This window comes from Chiloscyllium punctatum, chromosome 10, assembly GCF_047496795.1.
Source record: "Chiloscyllium punctatum isolate Juve2018m chromosome 10, sChiPun1.3, whole genome shotgun sequence".
Taxonomy (NCBI): domain Eukaryota; kingdom Metazoa; phylum Chordata; class Chondrichthyes; order Orectolobiformes; family Hemiscylliidae; genus Chiloscyllium; species Chiloscyllium punctatum.
The window spans coordinates 116145058-116163745 of NC_092748.1; the positions used below are offsets into that span (position 1 = coordinate 116145058).

An 18688-nucleotide genomic window follows, 5' to 3' on the forward strand; every position below is an offset into this window, starting at 1 on the left:
GATGCGTTCTGTGGTGCATTTCTAAAAATTGGAAAGAGTTATTGTGGAGATGCGGAATTCCCTTAGCCTCCTGAGGAAGTAGAGGCATTGGTGTGCTTTCATGATTGTAGCGTTGATGTGGATGGACCAGACAGATTGTTGGTGATATTTATTCCTAGGAACTTGAAGCTCTTGACCATCTCCATCTCCACCTCCTCCCACAGTCCAAAGATGTGCGGGTGAGGTGAATTAGCTATGCTAGATTTCCAGTAGTGTTAGGTGAAGGGGTATATGTAGGGGAATGTGTCTGGGTGGGTTGCTCTTCTGAGGGTCGGTGTGGACTTGTTGGGCCGAAGGGCCTGTTTCCACACAAAGTACCTAATATCAGAGTCGATCTACAATCCTCACTTCCTCTCATATATTAGAGTTGATCCTTCTCTATAGCTTTAACACTATATTCTGCATTCTGTTCTATTACCCAGATGTAGATACGCAAGGTATGATTTGTCTGGTTAGTATGCAATACAATACTTTTCACTGTATCTCAGTACATGTGACAATAATAAATGAAATCTTTCACCAGTGAAAAACCTTATTGCTTCAACTTTGTTGAAACCTCCATTAGGCCTCACCTTCCAACACCATGTCCCAATGGATTAAAAAAATTACTCAGCTCATTAAATTTTCCTCAGTTGAAGTCTGACATTATCTCTCCTTTTATCAGAATGTTGGGGTTGTATTGTTGATTCTGGAGGCTTCTGCTGGTAGGTGGTTGAGACAAAAAAAGGCTCATTATTCCTAACTGCTTCGTGAAGTGATCTAAAGTCAATAGGAGTCAGGGCACTATGCAAGAAAGTCTCCATCCCCTCATTGGGAGTCCCTTTAGGCTCTAGTGCCATCAAAATAGATTCATGACAACTTACACGAACACCAGCTTTCTAGCTTCAGATTTTCTTTTGAGGAAACTAAATTCAGTTTCTCAAACTGAGTTTTGAACTCATCCTCTTTACCACAGAGTGTTGTCGGGGATGAGTCATATTCAGGGCTGAGATAGACAGTTTTTAAATCGGTAAGGGAATCAACGTTACAGGAAAATGCAGGAAAGTGAAAGTCCAGAAACACCTACAGCCCATGAATGAATGAATGGAAATAAATATTTTTTACTGTACAATAGCAGTCATTGCTGCAGAAAGGGGTATTGAATAGACATCACCACCCTAATAGTTGATCACATTTTAGTTTAGGCTCTTCAAACAAGATCAGGCCAGGAGTCATGCTTCCTATTAAACTTTATTCACAATCTGTCAGCAAGGATAAAGGTCAGAGCTCCCTGCTCTGAGTTCCAACCTTCAATAATTATTGAGATCACAAGGAGTTCCAGGTTCTGCTCGGGAGCCTGCTTGCAAGTCGATTTGTGTTCAAGTCAGGGCAACATTTAAAAATGAGAAATATAACCACATTGAGTCTTTAAAATTACAACTCTGCATGAGATGGTGTTTGTAAATTGGACATACATGAATCAGGGATCCCTATAGTCCAACCTCCTCTGTAATAGAATCCCTAGTGTGGAAATAGACCATTTGGCCCAACAAGTCCACACCGACCCTCCGAGGAGTATCCCATCCAGACCCATTCCCCTACCCTACTAGTTTACATTTCCCCTAATGCACCTAACCTAGACAACACTATGGGCAATTTAGCATGGCCAGTTCACCTAACCTGCACATCTTCGGACTGAGAGAGGAAGCCAGAGCACCCAAAGGAAACCCACACAGACACAGGGAGAATGTCTGTGTGGAGTTCGCACAATCGCCCAAGGCTGGAATCGAACCCAGGTCCCTGACAGAGCGGCAGCAGTGCTAACCACTGAGCCACCACGCCACCCAATGATACAATTCAGGCCCCTCTTCCTATCTTAAAAAAGCAAAGAACACATTGCAGGAACCATTTCATTTTTATTTTTGTGGACAATTCATGTGAATACATCTCGTGCCTATTTGGAAGTTGAAATGAATTGACACCCACATCACCAGTGGTTCATGCAGTGCTATTCAGACACATCCCCACTCACCCCGCCTCATTCGTAGAACTGAAATGTTGGCCTCCATGTCGATTCTTGTTATTGACAGAAATTTTTAACACACTCTTTATAAACAGGCAAAGTAGAGGAGATTTAGAGAACTGAAGCTGGCCATGTTTTTGAGGTGGGAAGATGGGAAAAACATCCGGAAAGTGAGCCACTCTGGGATTTGAAACCATGCAAAAGCTAATCCAAGGAATTAGCTGCCTTGCTGCTTTATTCCAGATTCAACAAGGTGCAGGACACATGCAGTGTTATGTCTCGTTAATTTTGTACTGTTTTCAAATTTCCAACACTGCTTCAAGTCTGGGTGGGGAAGAGAGAAAAAGCAGCAGCAAATGGCATTTTGTCAGTAATGACATTCAAAGTGAGTGCTATTTTAGCAACGTGCTCCTGAAACAGCCTCTCTTTTTAATAAAAAAAGACAATTCCACAGCAGGTCAAGCCAAGACCTAATTGTAAGGTGTCTCACCGTTCATCCAGAATAGAAGATTATGCAGAATTTAAACAAACAAACTTTAAAAAAGAACCTATAAGTAATTTCTAATATGTCCTTAGAACACTGGGAAACCTGTCTCAAGAAGTTTTGATCTTTCTGTACAGCACAGTACTGCTCTCTTCAAAAGCAGTAGGTTTTTAAAGGTAACCTCTCAAACTATGGTTTTGTTTATTTTTCTGTTGGTAGGAGAATGGGGATTCTGCAGTAGATGTGGCTAGAGAGCCTCCTGATTTTAGAATTGCAGTTGTCACATCTCAACTGAAATGGAAAGCTACTTCAGGAACAAAGTAGTTTACAGTAATTCAGCACTGGAGGAAAAACAAAAGTCAGCTGATCTACATTCTCACACAGCAACCTAGACAAGCATTAAAATGATTTGTGGCAGGCTATGTTTTAAATAAAAGTCAATGGCTCTTTCCAAACAGATTTAAGTCAAGTCAAACACCGTTTGGAATTAATACAAATTTTTTTTTAATAGAGCCACATCATTCGGTTTATGTCTCTAAAACAAACCCTTTTCTTTCTTCAAGTTCCTCTGTTTCCACTCTGGCATTGCATCAAATTTTATTCTTGACATATTGAAAACGATCAGGAAATCTTCATTTGAGAGGTACTCCTGTGTGACAAATGGAAAAGATAAGACCTTAGCAATATCCCATTATACCCAAGGCAAAGTCTGAAAAACTCACAACATCAGCTGGTATGGGATTTGAACCTGCACTTTGGTTTGCTCCTCTGTATATTGCAAACCAAACACCCTGCCAACTGAGCTAATCAACCAGTGCAAAGGTGGTGAAAAACAGAAAGAGGGGTCCACCTGGGTGGATTTGGATGACAAATGTCACAGGGTGGTTGCGGTGGGTAGGAAAGATGACATGGGGCAGATGAACGTCACATATCATGTCAGATCTTCCACTAAGAACAGCTACAAGCACAGGCTGCAAAACCCAATGATTCTAACTAGTCCCCATTTCCTTTCTGCAAGCTCTTCTACATCACCTCAATGCTAGCATCAGAAGCAGCAGTGACAGTGAGCATGCACATGCTACTTGGTCACTCTACGATGAGGATAAGACCCATCAATTTTCCATGACTCACCTCCTTCCGTGTAGAATCCACTCCTGGGGGCAGTTCCTCAGGCAACTTATTAATCAGTTGCTCTGCTGGGTAAGTCTGGACAGGTCCTCTAACTGATGATTCATTATTGTAATTCACAGAAATTTGGACTGACTTCATATCCTGAAAACGGGGAGAAGAGAGACAGAAAACAAAAATGGTTTTAAATAGAAATGATCTGATTTTAAGAAAAATTGTTGTAATTGTAGCTTAGTGGGCAGTGTAACATGCAAACATACAAATTGGGAGCACAAGTAGGCCATTTGGCCCCACAAGCCCATATTTCCATTCAGCAAGATCTTGACTGATCGGGTTACTCCGCATTCCTATCTACTCCCCCGTTAGTGAACCAGATGGTTTTTTACAATAATCAATTATAGTTGCCATAGTCCCAATGATGGCAGTTCTCTCAATATCCCATATTTATGAACTAAATACAGGTTCCACCCAGTTCCCAAGCTGGGTCCCCAGAGATTCAGCCAGACCCTTTAGTCCACTGAATCGATCATTACCCCATCCTTTCCTGTAAGCACAAAGTAAGCGCAACAGGTTGCAATCCAGCCAGAATTGTAATCTCAGAGAAAGGAAGCTATTCATCTCATTGTTCCTAGGCTGCTCTTGGAAAGAGCTATCCAATTCATATCCTGTGCCTGCTTTTTCCCCGTTGCCCTGTTAGCCTTTCCTTCTAAGTCTGACCCTTCTGTAACTGCAAACTCATTCTTTCGTGATTTTCAACCTCTCAGATCTCCTCTTAGCCCTCTGTCCTCGAAGAGCAACCCTATCCTTTGCAGCCTCTCATCTGGAATAGTATCAGGCAGATGAGACCCTTCACACAGAAAATCTCTGTACCCTCACCCTAACATCCTCTGAAAGGAGTCAAAACATTCTCTCCATCTATCGGTGCTGCTGAGTGTTTACCAGAAGTTAGAGCAAAGGGCTCCTTATATAAACATTCAAACTCAAAATTGTCATGTTATACAGCAGACAGAACCCCCACCAGCTTATGGTTTCCAGTGAAAGCCTTGCTTACTTTGATCAGTTCATCAACAACTTGAGAATTATCAAACTCCACTTTCAAGTCTTCATATTTTCCATCCTTGAAGAATTTAAAAAGAAACAAAATCATTAGATGTCCAGATCCCACACAGCAGTCTCATTGCTTTCCTGAGGGAGTGCCACACTGTCGAAGATGCTGTCTTTCCACAGTGATATTTAACCCAGGCCTGAAGGCCATAGTTTAAAATAAGAGCAGGGGATTTCTCTTAAGGTTTTTTGTCCCCCAAAGTTAAATTCTGTGGGTCTCACTAGCTCGGATGCATTTCATTGCCTCCTGGGCAATAATTGCTGCAAGTCGAGTCACACAAAGGCCAGACCAGTCAAGGATAGCAAATTTCCTCCCTTGAAAGAGATATTCGTGAGCAAATAGATTTTTTTTACAACAATTTCACAATCATTATTACACAATGTCTTTAATTCCAGATTTTTAAAACTTGAATTTAAATTTCTTAATCTGCCATGGCTGGTTTTAAATTCTTGTTCCCAGAACATGAGAATGGGATTGTGGATGACTAGTCCAGTGATGTTACCAATGTAATGCCCCTTCTTTGCAGGGACTACGCTCCAGGGAACAAAAGCCCTAAATGACTGAACTGCTTCAGGACAATCGGAGGTTATAAACATTACAATAGAAATGCAAGTGCTTTCCTTTCATTACATCCTCCCAGAATTTGGTTGGCTGCTTTGGCACTCAGTAAAGAAGTTTCATTGCATCTTCATCACAGGAAGAGGTCATTCAGCCAAAAAAAGAGTTGAGATAGAAACTGAAATTTCTCTGGATTTAAATTTCTGAGACAGATAGTGTCAGGAACATGATTACAGGTAGATAGGGTAGTGAAGAAGGCATTTGGTATGCTTTCCTTTATTGGTCAGAGCATTGAGTGTAGGAGTTGGGGGTCATGTTGCAGCTGTACAGGACATTGGTTAGGCCACTTATGGAATATTTTGTGCAATTCTGGTCTCCTTCCTATTGGAAAGATGTTCTGAAAGGGTTCAGAAAAGATTTACAAGGATGTTGCCAGGGTTGGAGGATTTGAGCTATAGGGAAGAGGCTGAATAAGCTGGGATTGTTTTCCCTGGAGCATCAGAGGCTGAGGGAAGACCTTACAGAGATTTACAAAATTTTGAGGGGCATGGATACGATAACTAGAGAAGGTCTCTTCCCTGGAGTGGGGGTGTCCAGAATTAGAGGGCGAGAGGGGAAAGATATAAGAGAGACCTAAGGGGAAACTTTTTCATGCAGAGGGTAGTGCATGGATTGAGCTGTCAGAGGAAGTGGTGGAGGCTGGTACAATTACAGCATTTAAAAGGCATTAGGATGGGGATATGAATAAGGAGGGTTTGGAGGGATAGGAGCTAAATGCTGGCAAATTGGACTAGATTGGGTTGGGATATCTGGTCGACATGGACAACTTTGGCCAAAGGGTCTGTTTCCATGCTGTACATCTCTATGACTCTATAAAACTTTGTGTTGAGGTGTGTTCTAATATCATTCTATACTTAGATTACTTTGCTTTTATTTCCGTTATTTGAAAATCTTCTATCCTGTTGTTAAAATATGCAGCCTTAAGTGAATATCTTTTGAAGACTGACTATCACTAACTAATCTTTCAAAGAGAAGCACAAACAAGCCAGATTTTATTCTGACTGGTCTAGCAGTCCCTTCAGCTGTGATCACAACACACAAAGACGAACATACAATTTGCCTTCCTAACTGTGTGTTGTACGTTAAACACTTTTGTTTTTAGGTGCAAGCTGACCTAGCTGGGGAAGTGAAGTGTCATGTGAACACATGTTGGACCCCGCCTACTTACATTCCACAGATATTGGTCCCAGGCCATGAACCAACCAGTGAAAGTTGGGGGCTCAAAACCTTGCTTGACAATCACAATTGGAGTGCTGGAGTCACGCTTGGTTGGGTGGGTGTTGAGGTACTCTTGTGCTGTGACAATAGAATCCTCCTTCTCCTTTTCATTGGCTCCATTACCAATCCATAGGAAAATCTGGCATTTGGAGAGAGAGAGAGGGAGGGAGAGAGAGAGAGAGAGAGAGAGAGAGAGAGCACATTTAACTTCTAAGCACCAACTCATTGGAAGAACCTGGGCCTCTTGCCTGGAGAGAAATGTTCCAAGAGAGGTGTATAACATTGAAAAGGGGTCCGACAGGATTGAGATGAGCACGATGTTAAATAAAAAGACTAAATGCTGGAGAAATTTAGCAGATCTGGCAGCATCTGTGGTGACTCCCAAAAAAAAAGAAAGAAAGGAGACATACTGGACTTGAAACATTAAACGGTCTCTCTCCCCATAGATATGTTTTTTTTGAATTTCAGATTTTCAGCACAGTATTTTGCTTTGAGTGGGGAAGTGGTGGGTCAGTTCAAAACTGGGGGCCAGTTAAATGGTGTAGTCACTGATCAATTTCCTATTGGATTAATGAGAAAATCGTTACCCAGAGAACATGCAACGTGCTCCCACAGGGTCGATGTATTTAAGGGGAGATGAGAGTATGAGGGAGAAAGGAATTTAGAATGAGGTGATCAGATGAGATGGGAATGATGGTAGGTGGCGAATGTGGATCATGATCATTGGCATGAGCCAGTTGGATCAATTGACTTATTCCCTGATGAAGAGCTTTTGCCTGAAACGTCGATTTTTCCTGCTCCTCGGATGCTGCCTGACCTGCTGCGCTTTTCCAGCACCACTCTAATCTTGACACTTATTCCTGGGACTGTCAATTCTACATGGCACATTGTTTCATTGACAGGGCTGAATGAACCAATGCAAAGTATTGCAGATTCTGAAGATCTGAAACAAAACCAGAAATTACTGGAGAACCTCAGGAGGTCCGGTATCATCTGTGGAGAGAAAAGACAGCGTTAACATTTTGGGTCCAGTGACCCTTCTTAAGAACATCCGGAGAAGGACCACATGCAGCATGATGTAAATCAGACTAAATAGTGCCAAATTCCTTATCTCCACCCCAGAAAGATTGACTATGCATCATATACAAATTAGGAGCAGACATAGACTATTCTGCCCTTTGGGCCTGCTCTGTCATTCAATAAGACCATGGCTGATCTGTTTGTATACTGAATTTCACATTCCCATCTACCCCACAATAACCTTTGATTCCCCACTCTTGATGAGAAATAATCTTCCTCCACCTTAAAAACAGTGGCCCCCACCTTTACCTTCTTCTGAAGCATATTGGAAGGTGCATAAAGGCTATTCAGTCTGTCCCAACCTATTCTGCCAATCCCTGGGATCATGGCCAATCTGCACCTTCAACTATCCTACCCACTTTCTCAACACAACCATACTCCCTGAACAATCTCCGTTGATCCCACGTTGAGCAATAGGACATGGAATTCCAGCACATGCTGTACTTTTGCTGTTGAATGACCACAGGGTCTACTTTCATTCTATATCCAGCAAACTCAAGGACTGATTCAGGACCTGGGACCTATTCTGATTGCACAGTGGATTATAGAACACAGGTTTGATGCATGATACTTGAATTATTCTTTCCACAAACCTGTTCCCAGGTGTCCAAAAGCATAACATCATCATCATCAAGGTCGTCCTGAGTGAAGTCTGTGATCTCTGTGGCAATGAAACGTCCGGTTTGGTTGGAGCATTCAAACAGACGTGGGACAATAGCCTGATGTTCATGCTGTAAACTGAAATAGAGAGAGTTACTCATCGCCACCGTTACAGCACAACGCCATTGCTCTGCATTCCGCCCACTGTCAAAGAAACAGGAGCAGGCCATTCAGCCCCGCAGGCATGTGCCAGTGAAATCATAGTAGATCAACTACTTCATTCACTGACCTTAGCTGCATGATCTTCCACATCCTAAACATAGCAAGATAAATAATCACACAGTCGCGAAAACCCAGGTTGGGACAAAATATAATTTTGGATTTCCATAGTTAAGAGGAGAGCTTGGACAAACTTGGTTTGATTTCACTTGAATGTCAGAGGCTGAAGGGTGACTTGATAGAAGTTTACAAATTTAAGAGGCAGGGACAGAGTGGATATTCAGAGTCTTTTCCCAGGGTAGAAATGTCAATTATTGGGGGAACATAAAAGGTGGGTGGCACTGTGGTGCAATGGTTAGCACTGCTGCTTCACAGCGCCAGAGACCCAGGTTCAGTTCCTACCTCAGGCGACTGACTGTGTGAAGTTTGCACATTCTCCCCGTGTCTACGTGGGTTTCCTCCCACAGTCCAAAAATGTGCAGGTCAGGTGAATTGGCCAGGCTAAATTGCCCGTAGTGTTAGGTGAAGGGGTAAAGGTCTGGGTGGGTTGCGCTTCGGCGGGTCGGTGTGGACTTGTTGGGCCAAAGTGCCTGTTTCCACACTAAGTAATCTAATCTTATTAAAAGGTAAAGGGAAAAGGTTTAACGGAAATATGAGGGGCAAGTTTTGTTGTTAAAACACACAGGTAATGTCTTGGAATGTGCTGCCAGAAGAGGTGTTGGAGACAGATAAATTAGCAACGTTTAAGCAGCATCTTTATAGATACAGAGAGATATAGAGATCTACAGCATGGAAACAGACCTGTCAGTCCAACTCATCCATGCCAACCAGACATCCTAAATTAATGTAGTCCCATTTGCCAGCACTTGGCCTATATCCCTCTAAACCTTTCCTATTCATATACCCATCCAGATGCCTTTTAAATGATGTATTTATACCAGCCTCATCCACTTCCTCTGGCAGCTCATTCCATTCATACACCACCGTGTGTGAAATAGTTGCCCCTTAGGTCCCTTTAAAATCTTTCCCCTCTCACCCTAAACCTATGCCCTCTGGTTCTAGACTCCCCTTCTCTGGTTGAGGGCGGCATGGTGGCACAGTGGTTAGCACTGCTGCCTCACAGCGCCAGAGACCCAGGTTCAATTCCCGCCTCAGGCGACTGACTGTGTGGAGTTTGCACGTTCTCCCAGTGTCTGCGTGGGTTTCCTCCGGGTGCTCCGGTTTCCTCCCACAGTCCAAAGATGTGCAGGTCAGGTGAATTGGCCATGCTAAATTGCCCGTAGTGTTAGGTAAAAGGGGTAGATGTAGATGTAGGGGTATGGGTGGGTTACGCTTCGGCGGGGCGGTGTGGACTTGTTGGGCCAAAGGGCCTGTTTCCATACTGTAAGTAATCTTGAAAGACCTTGGCTATTCACCTTATGTATGCCTCTCATGATTTTATAAAAAACTCTATAAAGTCATCCCTAAGTCTCCAAAGCCCCTGAATTGGCAGGGAATGAAGGGATACTTGTGTAGAGGAAGAATGTTTTTAGTTTAGAAAAGTGTCATGGCTCAGTACAGGCTTGATGAGCCAAAGGGATGTACTGTTCTGAGTGAAATGCACATAAATAAGATGGTGAATACACACAAAGAGCAGGATTCACGAAACCATAAAGTGCTATTCCTAGGGAACCACTGATTCCAGATGAAAGGCTTACGCCTGAAACATTAATTCTCTTGCTCCTTGGATGCTATCTGACCTGCTGTGCTTTTCCAGCACCACACTCTCAATTCTGATCTCCAGCATCTGCAGTCCTCACTTTCTCCTAAGGAACCACTTGCCAATTATGATCCTTCAGCAGGGGAGCATACCTTTTGCTGTTGGCATACGGTGCTTTGCCTCCAAGGGATACCCAGAAATCAGACGGTTCTTGGCCTTCACACACATTCTGCTTGTCCCTCCTGGAGATAATGTCAGCCACATTCTTGGCCATTTCTCTCTCATCACCACTGCATCCCTACAATGGAACCAACATAAGAGTCACAAAGAGCAGGGATGCAACATTTTTCCTTCTTTCTCCCTCCTTTTTGGAACATAGGAGCACAGAGGCCATTCAGCCCTTTGAAACTGCTCCACCATTCAATTATATCATGGCTGAGTATTTACCTCTATGCCACTTTCTTACACCAGCCTTTGGAAATCTATCAATAGGTGTCTTGAACATTGAAATAAAGCCAGAGAGGACTGTATACCATCATTGAGTCACCCTTTATTTACACGTGCATAGTACATGACACTGAACTCGCTCCCTTAGAGCCAGCCCTCAGGAGGAAAGAGAACCTTTCACACTCCTGTCTTTTTTTTGTAAATTTTTATATGAGCAGTCAATTTACTAAGCTTTTTGCTTTAATTTTGCAAATAATTGCACTGAATTTTGAAAGAGATGCCTTATAGTCTTTGGATCAAAACTATTGGAAGGAACATTTTATAGAGTCATAGAGATGTACAGCATGGAAACAGATCCTTCGGTCCAACCCGACCATGCTAACCAGATATCACAACCCAATCTAGTCCCACATACCAGCACTCGGCCCATATCCCTCCAAACCCTTCCTATTCATCTACCCATCCAAATGCCTTTTAAGTGTTATAATTGTACCAGCCTCCACCATTTCCTCTGGCAGCTCATTCCATACACATACCACCCTCTGTGAGAAACAGTTCCCCCATAGGCCTCTTTTATATCTTTCCCCTCTCACCCGAAACCTATGCTCTCGAGTTCTGGACTCCACGACCCCAGGGAAAAGACTTTGCCTATTTACCGTATCCATGCCCCTCAGAATTTTGTAAACCTCTATAAAGGTCAGCCTTCAGCCTCCAGGGAAAACAGCCCCAACCTGTTCAGCCTCTCCCTATAGCTCAAATCCTCCAACCCTGGCAACATCTTTGTAAATCTTTTCTGAACCCTTTCAAAATGTTTCACAACACCTTTCCAATAGGAAGGAGACCAGAATTGCACACAATATTCCAAGTGGCCTTACCAATTCCTGTACAGCCAAAACATGACCTCCCAACTCCTGTACTCAATACTCTAACCAATAAAGGAAAGTAAACCAAATGCCTTCTTCACTATCCTATCTACCTGTGACTCCACTTTCAAGGAGCTATGAGCCTGCACTCCAAGGTCTCTTTGTTCTGTGACACTCCCTAGGACCTTACCATTAAGCGTATAAGTCCTGCTGAGATTTGCTTTCCCAAAATGCAGCACCTCACATTTATCTGAATTAAACTCCATCCGCCACTTCTCAGCCCATTGGCCCATCTGGTCCAGATCCTGTTGTAATCTGAGGTAATCTTCGCTGTCTACTGCACCTCCAATTTTAGTGTCATTTGCAAACTTACTAACTGTACCTCTTATGCTCACATCCAAATCATTTATGTAAATGACAAAAAGTAGAGGGCCCAGCACCGATCCTTGTGGCACTCCACTGGTCACAGGCCTCCAGTATGAAAAACAACCCTCCACCACCGGTCTTCCATCTTTAAGCCAGTTCAGTATCCAAATGGCTAGTTCTCCATTTATTCTGTGAGATTTAACCTTGCTAATCAGACTTCCATGGGGAACCCTGTCAAATGCCTTACTTAAGTCCATATAGATCACATCTACTGCTCTGCACTCATCAATCCTCTGCTATTTCTTAAAAAAAACTCAAATCAAATTTGTGAGACATGATTTCCCACGTACAAAACCATGCTGAACATCCCTAAATCAGTCCTTGCCTTTCCAAATAAGTGTACAACCTGTCCCTCAGGTTTCCCTCCAACAACTTGCCCACCTCCAAGGTCAGGCTCACTGGTCTATAGTTCCCTGGCTTGTCCTTACCGCCCATCTTAAACAGTGGTACCACGTTTGCCCACCTTCAGTCTTCCAGCACCTCACCTGTGACTATCGATCATACAAATATCTCAGCAAGAGGCCCAGCAATCACTTCTCTAGCTTCCCACAGAGTTCTAGGGTACACCTGATCAGGTCCTGGGGATTTATCCACCTTTACACTTTTCAAGACATCCAGCACTTTCTCCTCTGTAATATGGACATTTTGCAAGGTGTCGTCATCTATTTCCCTGCAGTGTTTATCTTCCATATCCTTTTCCACAGTAAATACTGATGCAAAATACTTGTTTAGTATCTCCCCCATTTTCTGCAGCTCCTTGCTTCGAGGGGCCCTATTCTCTTCCTAGTTACCCTCCTGTCTTTAATGTATTTGTAAAAACCCTTTGTATTCTCCTTAATTCTATTTGCCAAAGCTATCTTTTTGCCCTCCTAATTTCCCTCTTAAGTATACTCCTACTTCCTTTATACTCTAAGGATTCACTCGATCTATCCAGTCTATACCTGACATATGCTTCCTTCTTTTTCTTAAGAAAACCCTCAATTTCTTTAATCATCCAGCATTCCCTATTCCTACCAGCCTTTCCTTTCACCCTGACAGGAATATACTTGCTCTGGATTCTCCTTATCTCATTTCTGAAGGCTTCCCATTTTCCAGCCATACCTTTACCTGCGAGCATCCGCCCCCAATCAGCTTTCGAAAGTTCTTGCCTATTACCATCAAAATAGGCCCTTCTCCAATTTAGAACTTCAACTTTTAGATCTGGTCTATCCTTTTCCATCATTATTTTAAATCCAATAGTATTATGGTCGCTGGCCCCAAAGTGCTCCCCCACTGACACCTCAATCACCTGCCCTGCCTTATTTCCCAAGACTAGGTCAAGTTTTGCACCTTCTCTAGTAGGTACATCCACATACTGAATGAGAAAATGTTCTTATACACACAAATTCCTCTCCATCTAAACCCTTAACACTATAGCGGTCCCAGTCTTTGTTTGGAAAGTTAAAATCCCCTACCATAACCACCCTATTATTCTTACAGATAGCTGAGATCTCCTTCCAAGTTTGTTTCTCAATTTGCCTCTGACTATTAGGGAGTCTATAATACAATCCCAATAAGGTGATCATCCCTTTCTTATTTCTCAGTTCCACCCAAATAACTTCCCTAGTTGTATTTCCAGAAATATCCTCCCTCAGCACAGCTGTAATGTATCAAAAGTGCCATTCTTCCTCCTCCTCCTCCTCCTCCTCCTCCCTCTCCTCTCTTGCCTCCCTTTCTATCCTTCCTGTAGCATTTGTATCCTGGAATATTAAGCTGCCAGTCCTGCCCATCCCTGAGTCATGTTTCTGTAATTGCTCTGATATCCCAGTCCCATGTTCGTAACCATGTCCTGAGTTCATCTGCCTTCCCTGTTAGGCCCCTTGCATTAAAATAAATGCAGTTTAATTTATTACTCCAACCTTGTTCCTGCCTGCACTGACTGTTTTGACTCACTTCTGTTCTCAACTGTACCAGTCTCAGATTGATCTCTTTGGGTCCCACCCCCTCTCCAACCTTCTTTGTTTAAATCCTCCCGAGCAGCTCTAGCAAATTTCCCTGCTAGTATAAGAGTCCCCTTTCAATTTAGGTGCAATCCATCCTTCTTGTACAGGTCACTTCTACCCCAAAAAAGAGATTCCAATGATCCAAAAATGTGAATCCTTCTCCCATAAACCAGCTCCTCAGCCATGCATTCATCTGCTCTATCTTCCTATACCTGCCCTCACGAGCTTGTAGCATCAGGAGTAATCCAGATATTACTACTCTCGAGGACCTCCTTTTTAAATTCCTACCTAACTCTCTAACCTCCCTTCAGTATCTCAACCTTTTCCCTTCCTATGTCGTTAGTTCCAATGTGGACAATGATCTCTTGCTGGTCCCTCTCCCCTGAGAGAACATTCTGCACCCTCTCTGAGACCACCCTTGATCCTGGCACCAGGGAAGCAACACACCATTCTGATTTATCACTGCTGGGCACAGAAACATCTCAGTGTATATCGGATTAGAGAAGCCCCTAACACAATTGTTCCCTTCGAACCCGACGTACCCCTCATGACATTAGAGCCAGTCTCAAAACCAGAAACTTGACTGTTCGTGCTACTTGCCCCCGAGAATCCGTCACCCCCTACATTTTCAAAACAGCATGCCTTTTTGAAATGGGTATAGCCACAAAGGACTCCTGATGAGAGATGATATAACTCCATGGAGACCGGCCTCCTGTTATCAAGTCACCCTTTATTTACATGGGGAGAGTTAACACTGATCCAGCTCCCTCAGAGGCAGCTCTCAGAGAGAGCAGAACCCCGACACTCCTGTTCGTTTCTTTCCCCTTTTCTTTCGTGTGTGTGCAGGTGTCGGACACAGTGAAGAGCAAGTGTGTAAATCTTTATTTATATTCCACCACCAGGAAGAAAGGAAGCACCCAAGTGGCTAGTGACAAGTAGTGCCCTTCTCAGAGGGGTCAGTCCTGTTTATATCTGTCAGCCAGGCTTCCTGGACCAGATTAACAGCCCCAATCAGGGAACTCACTACCTATGATGTCTACCTGGCTGACCTCATTCCAATCACTGCAAAATATTCAATGCTTGAGCCCCCATAGCCCTCTAGGGAAAGAGGAAAGTAGTTCATCCCTTGGCTATTTTAGTATTTACGAGGCTAGTTGTTTCAGTCATTTTGTATTCTCCTCCTTTACCCACTGAGCACCCCAACCCATTTACAGGCCAGAGGGCCATGTTGTGAACTTGCTTCAGCTTGTGGTCAGAGTGGATTACAGCACATTGCAAGGAAAGCATAGGATTAGTTACTGGATCCCAGTGGTGCTGCCCATTGAGTCTGAAGCGTTCTCACCTTCCCATACCATAAGAAGCACTTTTCACTTGTCCTCAGCACAAAGACATCATTGGAATTGAGGGAGGAGGAACGTGCTGAGACTTCAAAGGCCTTGGTATTGTACTGGTTCTCACCACGAATCTGAAAGAGGCGGACAGAGGCCTCGGTATCCTGGTCATTAGCTGTGGAGGCATTCCCCTGCAAAATATAAGAATTGTCACATACACCTCAAAAACCAGACCCATTATTCCAACTGGTACAATTGGCTCAGACACAGTCAACTGCGACATCAATCTTGGAGCAGACTTCACACAAGCTAGATTGGAACCCTGGCTTCGGGCATACTGGCAAACAAATCAGGTTTAAGGGTTGAAGTTTACCTGGGTCAATGATCACTTGCTCCTGGAGCTGCTAGTGACCAGTGTCAGACATTTGGCACGGCTTTGGGACTAGCCTGAACATCAGGTGTTAAACTGCTTCTTAGACCACAAGATACAGGAGCACAGTTAGGCCATTTGGCCCATTGAGCCTAACCAGCCATAATCAAATGGCAGAGAGGTTCCTCACCCATTCTCCTGCTCTCTCTCTGTGCAGCCTTTGATCCTTTTACCAATCAAGGACCTCTGTCTTAAATGCACCGAATGATTTGTGGCAAAACGTTCCACAGATTCCTCACCCTCTGGTTGATGAAATTCCTCCTTCCTTCACCAAGGCTGTGCCCTCAGGTCCTAGTCTTTCCCACTAGCAGAGTCAAATTTAGGTAAGGATGGCAGATTTCCTTCTACCCGTTAATGAAGCAGATAATGTTTTTACAATGAATCAATGACATTGTCATGTTATGTTATCACTAATCATGGCTTTCAATTTCGCATTTATTTAAATGCCACCATTTACTGTGGTTGGATTTGAACCCACATCTGCAGAACATTAGACTGGGCTCTGGATCACAAACCTAGTGACAATACTCCACCATCTTCTCTAGTACACAAGGACTTCTCTTTATTCCTTCAGGGATTGTTGGCATGACTGGCAATGGGTTTTTTTTCTTTTACAATAATCGATGGTCACGGTCAAAGACTAGTTTTCATTTCGAGGTTCAATGAGTTACTACTTGAGCTGAGACAGAAGCAGTGACAGTCAGAGTTATAGATATGTACAGCACGGAAACAGACCCTTTGGTCCAACTGACCAGATTCCTAAATTAATCTAGTCCCATTTGCCAGCACTTGGCCCATATCCTTCTAAACCCTTTCTATTTATATACCCATCCTTTTAAATGATGCAGCTGTACCAGCCTCCACCACTTCCTCTGACAGCTCATTCCATACACATGTCCTTGCTGTATAAAGTCTTTGTGGGGTCAGAGGTCAGCTTGGACAGGGAGTGTGTTGGGGAGGTGGTTAATGGTGGGGAGGGAAGAGAGAGAGAGATGAGATTGGATGTTCAACAAACACACACACACACACACACACACACACACACACACACAACCTTGTCCTTCACATTACCTCAAACACTACAAGTTTGCCCTTGAAAATGGCCGTCAGGTGTTGTGGCTCTTTCCCCATTGTCACTCGGACCTGCACGGGCTCTCCATTGTAGGTCTGATCGAGGTGAACAGCCTGATAGGCTGAGGCAGTGACGTCACCCTGACTAGCATGGGCACCCTGGAAGGAAAGAAAATAAAAAAAAGAGGAAAACCTGGTGAAAATGGACTTTCAACTTGCCATTGAGGCACCTCATGCTCTTTATGAAGGAAATGTACAAGAATACAAGAAAAGGCTCCTGTGGTAGTGTCCCCATCTCGAGGGCAGAAAGTTGAAATCTCACCTGCCCCACCCACATGTCACAACATTGGTTAAAAATATCTACCAGAATGTAAGGAGGGCCAAGAGTGGTTCATAATGCTTCTCAAGCTCACTCCATCATTTATTGCATTACATCACAGAGCAGGCATGCAATATACTGGAGAGGAAATGCTCGTGATGTCATTGTAGATTCACATGTGATCTGATGGTTAAAAATGTTCTCAATCTCAGAGTTCCCTTTGCAGCACAGCATGAAGAAAGCATGCTACAGTTTACATCTGAATTGCTTAGCTTTAGCTCAAGCACAAGTATTTGTGAATGTTCTAACTATAATAAAAGTCTATCAAATCCTTCAGCACTATGGCTCCCGTAACACATGAAGGAGACAATGTGAATATCACCTCATCAGGAGCAAATACTTGGCGGAAGGAGAAAAGCCCACTACTACATCTAGGAGGTCAGGAGGGCAGACTAAATCCAGTGGGAGAAAGTGATGACTGCAGATGCTGCAAAAGGACAGCCAGTCAGGCAGTGTCCAAGGAGCAGGAGAGTCAATGTTTCAGGAAAGAGCCCCTCCTGATGAATGGGCTGTTGCTCGAAACATGATTCTCCTCCTCCTCAGATGCTGCCTGACCTGCTGTGCTTCTCCAGCACCACACCCCAGACTAAATCCAGGTCAACAGCAGTGTCCATTTATAAAGGAACAGATCTGATTCCACAAATGATATCACACCACTATTCATTATGATCATGATCGACTTTCAACCTAATCTCCAATTTCTGGAAAATAAAAATCAGTCTTACACAAAGGATTACCATCTAGAATTTATAATGGAGGGATAATTTGATGAACTTTTTAAAAAAAAGGTGTTGTTAAGGGAGGCTGCAAGAAAGGACTTCTGCTGGTTGGAGAATCTTAGTATTATCCAGAAACTTCAGCCAGGGGTGAAATTCATGGTCACATCAGAAACAAAAACTGGTTGGTTTTTGAAGCTGTAGTTGATGCTGGCTTAATTCAGGGATTTAATAATCAGAGACTGATTGATTTTTGAAGTTCAAACACACTAAGGATATGGGACAGGACAGGTATGTGGAGCTTGGTTGAGGATCAACCATGATATTGCCAAGGGCTAACTGGATTCATGTGCCCACATAAAGAATAATTTCATCAGCGCTCTCATGCAGCATAAATGTTGGTTTTCTCCTTGAATGAGCATTCTTACAAGTTGTCCTGTTCGATGAAAGATGAAAAGCTTCGAGAAATTGTATTTCAGCAGTGCTTAAATTCAGTATTGCCAAATGACAAAATAATCATTTAATTCTTTGTCTATGCCTTTGTTTCTCCACTCTCCAGAAACTATGACCAGTTTCCAATGGGACTTTACCGAAGTTCGGCGATGTAACCACACTAGCCTGAATATTGTACATCAGCTGCCTTTTGAGCTATTGAGATTGCACAGCCAATCCACTGTCTAGTCTGGAGTGTACAACTCTGATTGTGTGTAAACTCCAGGAGTACATCCAATTAGCCCAACATCTCACACTCTGATTTGAAACGAAAAACAAAAAAGTTCAAAAGAAATTTAGGAAAAAGCTTTTCTTTTCCCTTTAATCTGCTTTTGTCTCTCATTCTCTCTAGAGTCTCC

The 18688-nt window shown here is 43.3% G+C and overlaps 1 protein-coding gene across 1 annotated transcript in view; it reads right to left on the reverse strand.

Annotated features, from left to right (window-relative positions):
• Positions 1-1922: 1922 nt before the first annotated feature.
• The window catches only part of LOC140482477 (villin-1-like), a 69358-nt gene continuing 52592 nt past the window's right edge, over positions 1923-18688 (reverse strand). Inside the window, exons 13-20 of the mRNA XM_072580009.1 lie at positions 16743-16901; positions 15253-15432; positions 10345-10490; positions 8268-8412; positions 6545-6733; positions 4705-4770; positions 3657-3797; positions 1923-3174 (exon numbers count right to left, since the gene is read on the reverse strand). Of these exons, the coding sequence (XP_072436110.1) occupies positions 3061-3174; positions 3657-3797; positions 4705-4770; positions 6545-6733; positions 8268-8412; positions 10345-10490; positions 15253-15432; positions 16743-16901 (1140 nt within the window). The 3' untranslated portion in view covers positions 1923-3060. The remainder of the gene's footprint in view (positions 3175-3656; positions 3798-4704; positions 4771-6544; positions 6734-8267; positions 8413-10344; positions 10491-15252; positions 15433-16742; positions 16902-18688) is intronic.